At 38.4% G+C, this 13,947-nt stretch overlaps 1 protein-coding gene across 1 annotated transcript; it reads right to left on the minus strand.

The window, feature by feature from the left end:
* Window positions 1-1,017: 1,017 nt before the first annotated feature.
* On the minus strand, window positions 1,018-1,956 carry LOC121458503 (olfactory receptor 6C74). Its single transcript, XM_041667829.1, has one exon. It carries the CDS (start codon window positions 1,954-1,956, stop codon window positions 1,018-1,020), a length of 939 nt encoding a protein of 312 aa, XP_041523763.1.
* Between the last annotated feature and the right edge of the window lie 11,991 nt (window positions 1,957-13,947).

Consider the following 13,947-nt stretch of genomic DNA (forward strand, 5'->3'; position numbering starts at 1 on the left):
ACCTTGAAACATGGCACATTTGAGAAGAAACCGGCCAACACATTCTGCTTTTCACATGATAAATCATTATAATGACTTTAAAAACATATTTGACCACTTAAATTGAGAAGAAATCACTCTGGTAGAACCTACAATGCTCAAAAATTATTCATGAGAATCTTTACATCTTTGTAATGTTCTAAAAGAATTGTACACTTGTTTATGGTCTAAGTGTACCAGGTCCAGAGAGAAACTGCTGTGTAATTTTTGAACACTGTGTGAGAATTCAAATAAGAATTAAAAATACCATTATTCAGTTATTCCTTTTGTGTACACATTTATTTTCTATTTTGTCATAATCAGATTACCCATAATCTTTATGTTCTTATTTAGACATCAACATCTCAGCACACATTTTACAAAGCTGTGAAGATAAAAGTCAGACATTTCAAGAAGCCTAGCAAAACATGGAAATGAGTGTTGTGATAAATTCAAACAATATTTAAGAAAACTGGAATTTACATGTTGTAACAATATGTCATTAGCTTATGTAATATATAAACATCTTTATAAAATAAACACAGGGCTGAGCCTCTGGAACACTGCAGAAGATCATGGAAATTTCGAAGTCACTTTGCTTCTAAGAGAATTCTGAAAGTTATAAAAGTAAAAATGCAGATAATTATCTTTCTTTTTATAATTTGAAGAATACTTTATTGTTTCTGGAATTAAAGCCACATAAATAAGGTCTTACATGTTTAATATAGTCTGTCACTCATATAAAATTGGAAAAAAATAAATTTAAAATTTGAGACCAATATGGCTATTAATTTCTGTACAATGCCAACTCAACATGGCAAACTAGGATATTTCATTCCAAACAGGGTAAGACACAGAATTTGGACATAACTGGGGACACAGAAGCTGTTCAGTTAAGTAAAGGGTCGTATGATTTTAAATACACATGTGGAAGAACTTGATGACGCCCTTCACTCTTCCTGCTGGCACTACAAGTCAACTTGGAATACAATTAAGTTCTCACTTCATTGAGAAAAACTCCATTTTTTTAGTCATATTCTTAAAAGCATCTTTTACTTGTTTGTTTCTAAGTGTATAAATGAAGGGATTCAGCATGGGTGCAACTGAAGTGCTGAGCAGAGCAATCCCTTTATTTAAAGCGACTCTCCCCTTTGCAGATGGCCTCACATACATGAAGATGCAGCTGCCATAAGAAATGGACACCACAACCATGTGTGAAGAACATGTAGAGAAGGCTTTCTTTCTCTGTTGAGAAGATGGGATTCTCAGAATAGTCCTGATGATGTGTGTGTAGGAGAGGCTCACTAACACCAGCGTAACCAGGAGTGTCAAAATGGCAGAGAGAAGGGCCATTAATTCTATTGTGTGCGTGTCTGTGCAGGAGAGCTGAAGTATAGGGAAAATGTCACAGAAGAAATGGTCTACAGTGTTAGCTGCACAGAAATCAAGTTGGAGCCCCATGATGAGAGGAGGAAAAATGATCAGGAAACCAGACAGCCAGGAAGCAAAGACCAGCAAGTTGCAAATTCTTCTGCTCATGATGGTCATGTAGTGTAGGGGTTTGCAAATGGCCACATAGCAGTCATAGGACATGGCTGCCAGAAGGAAAAATTCAGTTGCCCCTAAGAGAATAGTGAAAAAGAGTTGTGCTACGCAGTCATTGTATGAAATGGTTTTATCCCCTGTCGCCATGCTAATGAGGAATTTGGGGATACAGACAGTTGTGAATGAAATTTCTAAAACTGAGAAGTTCCGTAGGAAGAGATACATGGGTGTCTTGAGATGAGAATCCAGTAGGGTGAGTGTGATGATGGTTAGATTCCCAGTAACACTCAGCATGTATGTGAGAAAGAGAAGCACAAAAATGACGACCTGCAGTTGTAGATCATCTGTTAATCCAAGAAGAATGAATACAGTCACCGTGGTGTGGTTCTTCATAGCTAAGGTCTGATTGCCCAAAGTAGGGAAAGAAAATTAGAAATGAAGAGGAAAACTCTAAACAGGATATGTGAAAGTCTTTACAGGAACACTAGAATTCACACTTAAACAACACTCAAAAAGCACTGTTCTCCAAAGAGAATAGGATCCCAAAAAGCCAGTACATGCAGTAGAGATAAGTCCCAGTGCCACTGCCAGTGGCTCCTCAGTCTGCCCCAGCCATACAACTGTCAACCACATTTCCTTCCACAAAGCAATGTGCCTTAGGATTAGAGGCCGGTGGGATTGAAGGGTGAGTGGACAAAATAGGAGGAGGGGAGAGAGTGGGAATTTGGATTGGTATTTAAAAAAAAAACACCAAAGTACAGGGAGTAAGGAGAATAGATCTGCAAAGAGTTTCAACGAGGAGCAGAAGTGAATATAATCAACATAGTGTATGAAAATCTCAAAGAGGTCCAGACGTGGCAGAGAGGCTTGGCAATCAGGAATAGGCTTTGGGGGACCGGCGCAGTGGCAGACGCAAGCTGCGGGGACCAGCGCGGAGGCAGACACAAGTGGCGGGGACGGGCATGCAATAACAAGAACAGATGGCCCCACTACAATTAAATCAAAGAGCTAGGCCTTTTGTTGGCAAGGTCACTGGCAAACGGGGAGCCTGGTCCTGTCATGGAGACCCTTCGGAGGGGTGAGAGCGTTCTTGGCCTGCAGCAGGAACCAGGAAACAGAGTGAGGGCATTGTGTAAGTGGAGCCCTTGGCCAGCAGGGAAACCTGATCCGGTTTTAAAAGACCCATTAGATAGGATCAATAGGAGGAGACGGGCAGGCGCCAAGGCAAGAATTCACCCAATAATCTGAAAATCAAAATGAAAACACCAGAACTCAATGATCTTACAGCAGAAGTATTTGAACACCCTAAAACAGAAGAAGTGGAAAAAATTGACTTTATGAAAGCAATAGAGTCCCTTAAACAACATGTAAAAAACGCCCTTATAGAAATGGTTGAGAAGTATAACAAAAAGTTTGAAGAAATGAGTAATTACGTAAATGATACCCTGGGAAACCAAGAAAAAAAAAACGATCAAACAGGTAATGGAAACAGTTCAAGAATTGAAAACTGAAATGAAGGCAAGGAAGAAAATACAAACTGAGGACCAGCTGGATATGGAAAATATAGGTCAACAAGCAGAGCCGACAGAAACAAGCATAATCAATAGAATACAAGAGATAGAAGAAAGAATCTCAGATTCTGAGGATAACATAGAGAAAATAAACGCACAGATCAAAGAAAACAGCAAAGCAAACAAATTCTCATCACAAAACATTCAGGAAATATGGGACACAATAAAAAAACCAAACCTAAGAATAATAGGAATAGAAGAAGGAGAAGAGTCACAGCTCAGAGGTCCAGAAAATATTTTCAACAAAATTATGGAAGAAAACTTTCCCAACATAAAGAAAGATATTCATTTAAATATCCAAGAAGTATACAGAACACCAAACAGACTGGATCAAAGAAAAACATCTCCTCACCATATAATAATCAAAACACAAAATATACAGGTTAAAGAAAGAATATTAAGAGCTGCAAAGGAAAAAGGGCAAGTAACTTATAAAGGTAAACCGATCAGACTTACACCTGACTTCTCTATGGAAACCATGAAAGCCAGAAGGTCCTGGATAGAGGTTCTGCAGAAGCTAAGAGACCATGGATGCAAACCCAAACTACTATACCCAGCCAAGCTATCATTCACTATCAATGCAGAAAACAAGACAATCCAGGATAAGAACAAATTTAAACAATATGTAGCCACAAATCCAGCCCTACAGAAAGTAATAGAAGAAAAACCGCAACGCAAGGAATCCAACATTGCCAACACTGCCTACAATAACTCAGGCATCTGGTGACCCTTCACCAGCACATCTCAAAGAAGGGAGACACACAAACTCTACTACCAAAAACAATAAGAATAACCGGAGTAAACAACCACTGGTCATTAATATCACTTAATATTAATGGGCTCAATTCACCTATAAAAAGGCACAGGCTAAGAGATTGGATACGAAAACAGGATCCAACATTCTGCTGTTTGCAAAAAACACATCTCAACCACAAAGACAGGCATCTACTCAAAATAAAGGGTTGGAAAAAGGTGTTTCAAGCAAATGGTCCTACGAAAAAAGCAGGTGTGGCCATATTAATTTCTAACAAAACTGACTTCAATCTAAAATCAATCAGAAGAGATTGAGATGGTCACTTTATACTCATAACAGGAACAATTCATCAGGATGATGTCTCAATCCTGAATATCTACGCCCCTAATATAAAAGCACCCACTTATGTAAAAGAAATATTACTAAAACTCAAGGCAGACATCAAACCACACACACTAGTAGTAGGAGACTTCAACACACCTCTCTCTCCAAGGGACAGGTCAATCAGACAGAAACCTAATAGAGAATTAAGAGAATTATTGGAGGTAATGAATCAAATGGACTTAACAGACATCTATAGAACATTCCACCCAAATAGGAAAGAATATACCTTCTTCTCTGCAGCTCATGGAACCTTCTCGAAAATTGACCACATACTTGGAAACAAAGGAAAGCTCCACAGATACAAAAAATATCAGTGTCCACCTGTGTCCTATCTGATCACCACGGATTAAAGTTAGAAGGCAACAACAAGGCTACCCAGAAAAAGCTTACAAAATCATGGAAACTGAACAGTCAACTGCTGAACCACACCTGGGTCAAGGAAGAATTTAAGAAAGAAATTAAAGTCTTCCTTGAATTTAATGAAAATAAAGGGACAACATGCTCAAACCTTTGGGACACAATGAAAGCAGTGCTAAGAGGAAAGTTCATAGCACTAAGTGCCCCCTTAAAGAAAACGGAGAATGCATACATTGGGGCCTTAACAACACACCTGAAAGCTCTAGAAAAAAAAGAAGCAGACGCGCCCAGGAGAAGTAGAAGACTGGAAATAATCAAACTGAGGGCTGAAATCAACAAAATAGAAACACAGAAAAAAGTCCAAAGAATCAATGAAACCAGAAGTTGGTTCTTGGAGAAAATCAACAAGATCGACAAACCCCTATCCAAACTAATTAAACAACAGAAAGAGAACACGCAAATAAATAAGATCAGAAATGAAAAGGGGGACATAACCACAGACACAGAGGAAATTCAGAGAATCATTATATTTTACTACAAAAGCCTGTATGCCACAAAACTGAAAATACAAAAGAAATGAACATTTTTTTAAATAAGTACCATATACCAAAGATAAACCAAAACCAGGTGAATGATCTAAATAGACCTGTTAGTCGCAAAGAATTAGAAATGGTTATCAAAAATCTCCCTTCGAAAAAAAGCCCAGGACCAGATGATTTCAATGCAGAATTCTACAAGAACTTCCAAGAAGAACTAATACCTATACTCCTTAATGTATTTCACAATATAGAAACAGAAGAGTCATTGCCAAATTCCTTTTATGAAGCTACAGTCATCCGGATACCAAAACCACACAAAGACCCAACCAAGAAAGAGAATTACAGGCCTATCTCACTCATGAATATCGACACAAAAGTTCTCAATAAAATACTGGCAAACTGAATCCAAGAACACATTAGAAAAATTATCCATTATGATCAAGTAGGCTTGATCCCAGAGATGCAGGGCTGGTTAAACATACGCAAATCTATCAATGTAATCCATCATATAAATAAAGTGAAAGAAAAAAAACCATATGATCATTTCATTAGATGCTGAAAAAGCATTCGACAAAATTCAACACCCCTTTATGATAAAGGTCTTGGAGAGATTAGGTTTACAAGGGTCACACCTAAATATAATAAAAGCTATTTACAGCAAACTGACATCTAACATTAAATTAAACGGAGAAAAACTCAAAGCCATCCCACTAAAATCAGGAACATGACAAGGATGTCCACTCTCTCCATACCTCTTCAATATGGTGCTTGAAGTTCTAGCAATATCAATAAGATAAGATAATGAGATCAAGGGGATTTGTATTGGAAAGGAAGAAGTTAAGTGACCCCAAAAACTCTACCAAAGAACTCCTACAGCTGATAACCACCTTTAGTAATGTGGCAGGATACAAGATCAACTCCAAAAAATCAGTTGCCTTCCTAAACACTAAGTAAGGATAAGGAGGCAGAGAGGGAAATCAGAGAAGCATCACCTTTCATGATAGCCACAAATAGCATAAAATATCTTGGGGTGACTCTGACCAAGGAAGTGAAAGATCCATATGACAAGAACTATATGTCTTTGAAGAAAGAAATTGAAGAGGACACCAGAAAATGGAAGGACCTCCCTTGCTCTTGGATTGCGAGGATCAACATAGTAAAAATGGCAATTCTACCGAAAGCAATCTATAGATTCAATGCAATCCCCATAAAAATCCCATCAAATTTCTTCACAGATCTGGAGAAGACAATAATCAACTTTATATGGAAAAACAAAAAACCCAGGATAGCCAAAATAATCTTATACAATAAAGGATTTTCTGGAGGCGTTACCATCCCTGACTTCAAACTCTATTACAGAGCTACAGTAATGAAAACAGTGTGGTACTGGCATAAAAACAGAGAAGTTGACCAATGGAATTGAATAGAAGCCCCTGATATTAACCCACAAACCTATGAACACCTGATTTTCGATAAAGGAGCTAAAAGTATACAATGGAAAAAAAGAGAGCATCTTCAACAAATGGTGCTGGCAAAACAGGATGTCAATCTGTAGAAGAATGAAAATAGATCCATATCTATCACCATGCACAAAACTCAAGTCCAAATGGATTAAAGACCTCAATATCAGTCCAAACACACTGAACCTGATAGAAGAGAAAGTGGGAAGTACTCTACAACACATGGGCACAGGAGACCACTTCCTACATATAACCCCAGCAGCACAGACATTAAGGGGCCTCATTGAAAAATGGGACCTCCTGAGACTGAGAAGCTTCTGTAAAGCAAAGGACACTGTCACTAAGATAAAAAGGCAACCCACTGACTGGGAGAAGATCTTCACCAACCCCGCAACTGACAAAGGTCTGATCTCCAAAATATATAAAGAACTCAAGAAACTAGACCGTCAAAGGCTAATCAACCCAATTATATAATGGGGCGCTGAGCTGAACAGAGTATTCTCAACAGAAGTTCAAATGGCCAAAAGACACTTAAGGTCATGCTCAACTTCCTTAGTGATCAGGGAAATGCAAAACAAGACAACTTTAAGATAACATCTTATACCTGTCAGAATGGCTAAAATAAAAAACACCAATGATAACCTTTGCTGGAGAGGTTGTGGAGAAAGGGGTACCCTCATCCATTGCTGGTGGGAATGCAAACTTGTGCAACCACTCTGGAAAGCAGTGTTTCGGTTTCTCAGGAAATTCGGGATCAACCTACCCCTGGATCCAGCAATACCACTCTTGGGAATATACCCAAGAGAGGCCCTATCATACAACGAAAGTATATGCTCAACTATGTTTATAGCAGCATTGTTTGTAATAGCCAGAACCTAGAAACAACCTAGATGCCCCTCAACGGAAGAATGGATGAAGAAAGTATGGAATATATACATATTAGAGTACTACTCAGCAGTAAAAAACAAGGACTTCTGGGAAGTGCTGGGGGAGTGAACGTGAGTGTGACCAGAACTCATCGTAGGAAATTCTTCAAGAACCATTAAAATACATTCAGAGGAGTGTTTGACTTCATTTGAGGTACAGTTAATGTATCCATCTGTTGATATGCACGTGAGAATGAAGAGTAGTCAAAAAACTGAAAGCAGCAAGATGGCAAGGTGGCAAAGTAACCCCTCCTCTCCCTGCCCCCTCTCTCTTTCTCTTTAGGTCCCACTGTATAGGACCAATTTGGGAAAACTCTTGACATCTATCACAGACAAAGAGTAATACATAGTTTGAGCTAGCATTTGCCCTCCTGTCATATTGTCAATGGAAGTGAGAACTTCCACCCGCCAATAGCTACAGACAAGACAATCATTACATCAAAATAACATTTCAGCAAGAAAAGAATTGTGTTATAGTCCTAAATAGCAAAAGATGAGCAATTTGCTGCTATCAACAACTGCATAACTCACCTTCTTTATGATCGCTCCACTTCTGTGCTGCTGAATACCAGAGTAGTCAGTAGCAAATAGAGGTTTAAGGTAACAAGAAAGAATTCTCGCAGAACAAGATCAGAAGTCGCCCATGAAACACCAGACAAAAGGAACAATAGTCAATGTACTGTTCACACCTGTACTTCTTTTTTGCATGACCTTTTCACTTTTATTTTCCTAATAAAAAAATGAGATAATTTTATTTATGTCTGACATTTAGCTTAAATTTGAATTTAAATAATAAAGAATTATTATAAACTATTTAGCAGCATTAGTGAGATTCTTAATTCCATAACAAACTATTTGCTAATAAAATAGTAGTAACTATCACATGGCCCTCTGTGTGTTGGTGGCTGATTAGGAAATTCAGCAGTAAGGTAAGAGATCCTTCCAGAAAATCAGTGGAAATTTAAACTTATATAATTAATATAACTGTTTAATAAATATTAAAGAAAACTTCTCAAGTTCAGAATTAACTTTTTCACTGTCATATTTTTAATATTTATATCCATCATGTGTAATAGAAGCATATGAATTATTATAATCAGGTAAAAACACTCATTCAATAGCAGTTCTATTTACACTGTGAAGAGTATCAGTCAAAACCATGATTCATTCAAAATGAAACTATTAAGTCTCATACTGCAATTGATGTCTACAGTATAACTTTAAAAAGTATACATGTGCATTATAAAAATCAATTCCAGTCTTATGTTACGCTATTTTAATGATAATGGTTTGTAACTATTTAACAAGACTAAAATACAGCCATTATTTTTCAAGCCTTAATTTTTCTGCGATAATTTATTTTCAATTATCCTTTTTATGTAAGTCCCAGAATAGAGGCACTTTCTGAATGTTTCATATCTAATGTATTGTAGACTATTGTGGCATATATTCTTGTCTTGACTTCTTATCCAAAACTGCTACAGTATCAGACACACACATCTTCAAGATGTTCAGTCCAAAGGTTTCAGCAAGACAAAAAGTCTCATCTACCCTACTTAGCATGATTTATAAGAAGAAGAAATGCTCTCTAACTTCTTATAAAATCTAGGACATAAACTACTTGATTATTCATAAAATATATTTTGCTTAGGCTGGGAAAGAAGACAACAGCAATTATACACTTACCTTTTCCTATGAAATACTTCCAGCCAATATGAATGGGTATTAGCTTTTTTGGAAGATTTTATAATTGCAGGAACTATAATCCTTTTGTACACCAAATCAGTTGTCTCAAGAGGATTTAAGACTTAAAAATTAGCATGAGAAAAAAGCAATTCCCTGGAGACTATTGTGCTACCATATTAAATATATTAAAATAGTTTTGAATGAAGAAGACTTAAAATCTGTAATCATGCTTGAGTAGCTTTATGTTATAAACCATAACTTTAGCCCAATTCCTCTTTCATTTTCTCACAAAAATATATTTCAAACAAGAAAACGTGAAATATAATAATGAATAGTGTGGAAATATGAAAAGGAATTACTGAAACTGTGAGTTAAGAGTCATTGAATAAACCGCTCATATTGTACCTTCCTAATGAAGCCTCCAAAGTACCCCTTCTTGATTCAGAGTTGGACGCAGTGTCTGGAAAACCAAGACATGTCATCACTGACAATGAAAAAGGACATTGAATACCCTAATTGTCATCAGAGAACCTTTATCCAGTAAATTGATGAAAGCAAATTCAGTGATCCACAGACAAGTGCTGGGTCAAGCTCCAGGTGTTTTCCTGAAGAAATGGGAGGAAGGATTGTAGGAGCCAGGGTCCACTAGGTCATGATGGAGGAACCCTCAGAGATAGTTAACCTGAGCTCATGGGAGCTCATGAACTCTGAACCAACTAAAGTTAGGGAGCCTCAATGGGACTGACCTAGGCTCTCTGCTGTTTGTGACAGCTGTGTAGCTTGATCCCTTTGTAAGGCTCCTAGCAGTGAGATGAGAGCCTGTCCCTGGGCTTAGCTGGCTTTTGGTAATCCTTTCCCCATGCTGGATTACCTTGCCCAGCTTGAAGCAAGGGGAGGAGCTTGGTACTGCCTCAACTTGATGTGCCATGCTTTGTCCATGGGAGGCCTGCTGCTTTTTAATTGGAAATGGAGAAAGAGTGGATAGGGAAGGGGTGGATGAGAGTCAGAGGAAGTAACAGAAGGAAAAAAGGGAGGGGAAACTGTGGTTGATGTGTAAAATAAATAAAAACAGTTAATTAACCAAAAAAATTAAGCAGCAGAATCACATCGATTTGGTAGAAGAAAAGTGAAGCAAATGCTGACTATTTGAATGCAGAATGTGTGCTTGCATCTGACTGCATATGTTTCTATTCAAACAACAGGAAATTATGTTAAGTGAATGCAAAATTTTACATTTCCACTGCTAAGTATTTCAACACTACCTGTGGTAACAGATAAATTTAAAAATCACTGTGACAACATATAAGAAAAAAATTACATAAAATATTACTGTAGAGTATGAAATATAATCAGTCTATGCTATTACCTGAATTGTTCAGCTTGGTCAGTTTTTTCAAGCTGAGTATCCCCATGTGAGCCGTGTCAAATGAGGGGAGAGAAAGCCAACATCCAGAATCTTAGTTCCTTCTCCTCCAGGTCACCGACCTTTCAAGGCCCACTGCTACCCTTAATTTCAACAGACAGATTAGTTTAGTCAGATATAGCAAAGTAGAAAGTTATTTCCAATATTAAGCATAGAAGACAGGAATTTTCTTTTCTTATTTGGATAGGGGGCTACTTGGTTCGAAGCATCACCTCAGCTCTCTGGCACCTTTTTATGTGATATGTAATTTTACTATGTTAAAGTTTCAAACTTCTTTACTTAAACAGAAAAGGGGAGGTGATGTGGGATTCCCATCAGTATGCTGTGATTACCATTAATGAATGAAGAAAACTGTCTTGGGCCTGTGCAGGAAATAGAGGCAGGTGGGAAAAGCTAAACTGAATGTTGGGAAGAGGAAGGCAGAGTCAGAGAGAAGCCATGGAGCTGCTGCCAGAGACAGATACACTAAAACTTTGCTGGTAGACCATGACTTTGTTGTGATACACAGATTAATGAAAATGGGTTAAATTAAGATGTAAACGCTAGAAAATAAGTAGCTAGAGCTAATGAGTCAAGTAGTGTTTTAAATAATACAGTTTCTGTGTGATTATTTCAGGGCTGAGCAGCTGGAAACCAACAAGCATTCCCTCACTACATCTTTATCCAAAGAGTCTGGAATGTTTGCTTGGAAGTATAACCTCAGCTCCTGGCATCCCTTTATCCAACAAGTCTGGAATGTTTGGTTGGAAGTATAACCTCAGCTCCTGGAATCCATTTTGGAATGTTAGGTAAAAGGCTCCATTTCAAACCCCCCTCTTTCATGGGAGTTACCACAGTCTAGACTCCACCTCTGAGAATGCCCACCAAACAGTGACCCCTCTCCAGGGAGGGTCAAGACCACTCCCATAGGCTATTTGAACTGACCCCCAGAGAACAAACACATGGTCTTTCTGTTTCTCCATGGTCTCTCCAGTTATCTGTCCCCCAGTCTGTGTTTTCCCATGGGGGCCACCTGGGAGCAATGGCATCCATTAAACCTGGGCTTCTTCTAATTTGGTCTGGTTTGGATTATTGCATCAGCAGAGAGGCTTATTGGACTGAAATAACTTAATATTTGGAGGCCCCATTAAGATGGGCTATTTTTCCAACTGGCTCAGGGGTACGTGTTGAAAAACACCCTTCCTTCCTTTGCTCAACAGCAGGCTAATATCAGCTTTAGATGGGTGCGTTCTCCTTTTTCAAATATATGTCTCTAGGGCCCAGGGCCCTTGTATTTGTCAGGTTGTCTGTTAAAGTCATGGCCCATGCCAGGCACCTGACCACACCAGTGGGGAGGCAGTCCTCGCTGAGGTGACATTCCGTGGGATGGAAACGTCTTCCCAAGCAATCCTCTCACCCCTCTGTTTTTTGACTCAAAAATCTTATCATGGTGAACACATTGTGGTAGGCATTGAGTGCTGAGACTTGTCACAGACTTGTAAAAATGGACACTTGAAGTTTGAGGCCTGATCTCCAAATGCCCCTGGGCTGCCTTTTACAAAAATCCTTTGAAATTGAGGCTATCTAACACCTAATGTAAAACAAACAAGGCCCCATATGCCCATGGTTTCTGGAGGCTGTGCTCCTGTTCCTACTACTCTTCCCTATACCCCCTGCCCACTTCTCTAGCCATTTGTTCTCTACAACAGACCCATTACCCCTTGTCCTTCTACTCTAAAACTGTATAGCTATTTCGTCCTTCTGTTTCTGTTCTCTCTTACAAAGTCTGCTAATCTGATCCTCAATGGGATCACCTGTGTGCTTCCCTGGCTTCTGCTGCCTGCCTACACCAGGATTTTTAAGTTGGTCAGCTGATTCAGGTTTCTAAAAAATGTTTTATTTGTCTGTCTGTTAAAATTATATGGTGATACTATGCTTTTATGTCTGTGTGTGTGTGTGTGTGTCTTATTTCTCTGTGTGTATGTGTACATGTTTTAAGATCTGTAAATCCTATACTTCCAAGTTACAACAGCTCTGAAATCTACAAACACATGGGTAACCACCATTTTGACCTTAGCACCATTTTGGGTAAGAGTATCCACGTGTCTTGAACCTACCAAGGAGACATTTCACCTCCAAAATTCTTTAACTTACTAAAATATTCCTTTTAATCTTCTTATATTTACTATCATTGGTAATCTGTAACTAATTAGATAAAATACATGTCTAAATTTAACTTATATGTGTAATTTATATATAACTAACTGGCAATGATACCCAATTCTCAAGTGACCGGAGTTAACAACCACTGGTCATTAATATCACTTAATGTCAATGGACTCAACTCACCTATAAAAAGGCACAGGCTAAGAGATTGGATAAAAAAACAGGATCCAACATTCTGCTGTTTACAAGAAACACACCTCAACCACAAAGACAGGCACCTACTCAGAGTAAAGGGCTGGGAAAAGGCTTATCAAGCAAATGGACCTAAGAAACAAGCAGGTGTGGCCATACTAATCTCTAACAAAGTTGACTTCAAACTTAAATCAATCAGAAGAGATGGAGAGGGGCATTTTATACTCATAACAGGAACAGTTCATCAGGATGAAGTTTCAATCCTGAATATCTATGCCCCTAATATAAAAGCACCCACATACATAAAAGAAACATTACTAAAACTCAAGGCAGCCATCAAACCACACACACTAATAGTAGGAGACTTCAACACTCCTCTCTCCCTGATGGACAGGTCAATCAGTCAAGAGTATGGCATCTAAATTTAACTTATATGTGTAATTTATATATAACTAACTGGCAATGATACCCAATTCTCAAGTGCCTTTACAGATCTGAGAGTATGGCATTTAACAAAAGAGCATCTAACACAGAGACATGACAGCTACTGCAGCATCCTGTAGTTCCTTCAAAAAGATATATAATCACAGAAAGACCTTCTGCCTGGAAGTTTGCTTTGGATTTGGAAAATCCACCCACACAGTAAAAAACAGCCTTCTATCTCATCACCTTCCTAGGTGCTACATGGGGGTATTGATTGTCTTATCCTGTCAAGACAGGTAGAAAATAATCTGTCCCCCCACAGGAAAATCTTCAGGCTTCCTAGACTCAGCAGCTAATGGCAAGCACTGTTTTTAAGGTTGGTGTTTTTCAAAGACTACAGAGAGACTTGGGATTGCCTGTGTAGCTAAAAAGCTGTCTCATTTCTGCTCGTTTATATGTCCCAGATCTGTCCAATGGTATTTGATGACTTAAGGTACTGGTAGTTCATTATCTCATTTGTTAAG

Source organism: Microtus oregoni, unplaced genomic scaffold (genome assembly GCF_018167655.1).
Source record: "Microtus oregoni isolate MIOR12 unplaced genomic scaffold, Mior012 000001F_ref0000356, whole genome shotgun sequence".
NCBI lineage: Eukaryota > Metazoa > Chordata > Mammalia > Rodentia > Cricetidae > Microtus > Microtus oregoni.

What these genes read in the sequence shown, in the direction of transcription:
- LOC121458503 (XM_041667829.1), bottom strand. Translation starts at nt 1,956, where the DNA reads ATGAAGAACCACACCACGGTGACTGTATTCATTCTTCTTGGATTAACA.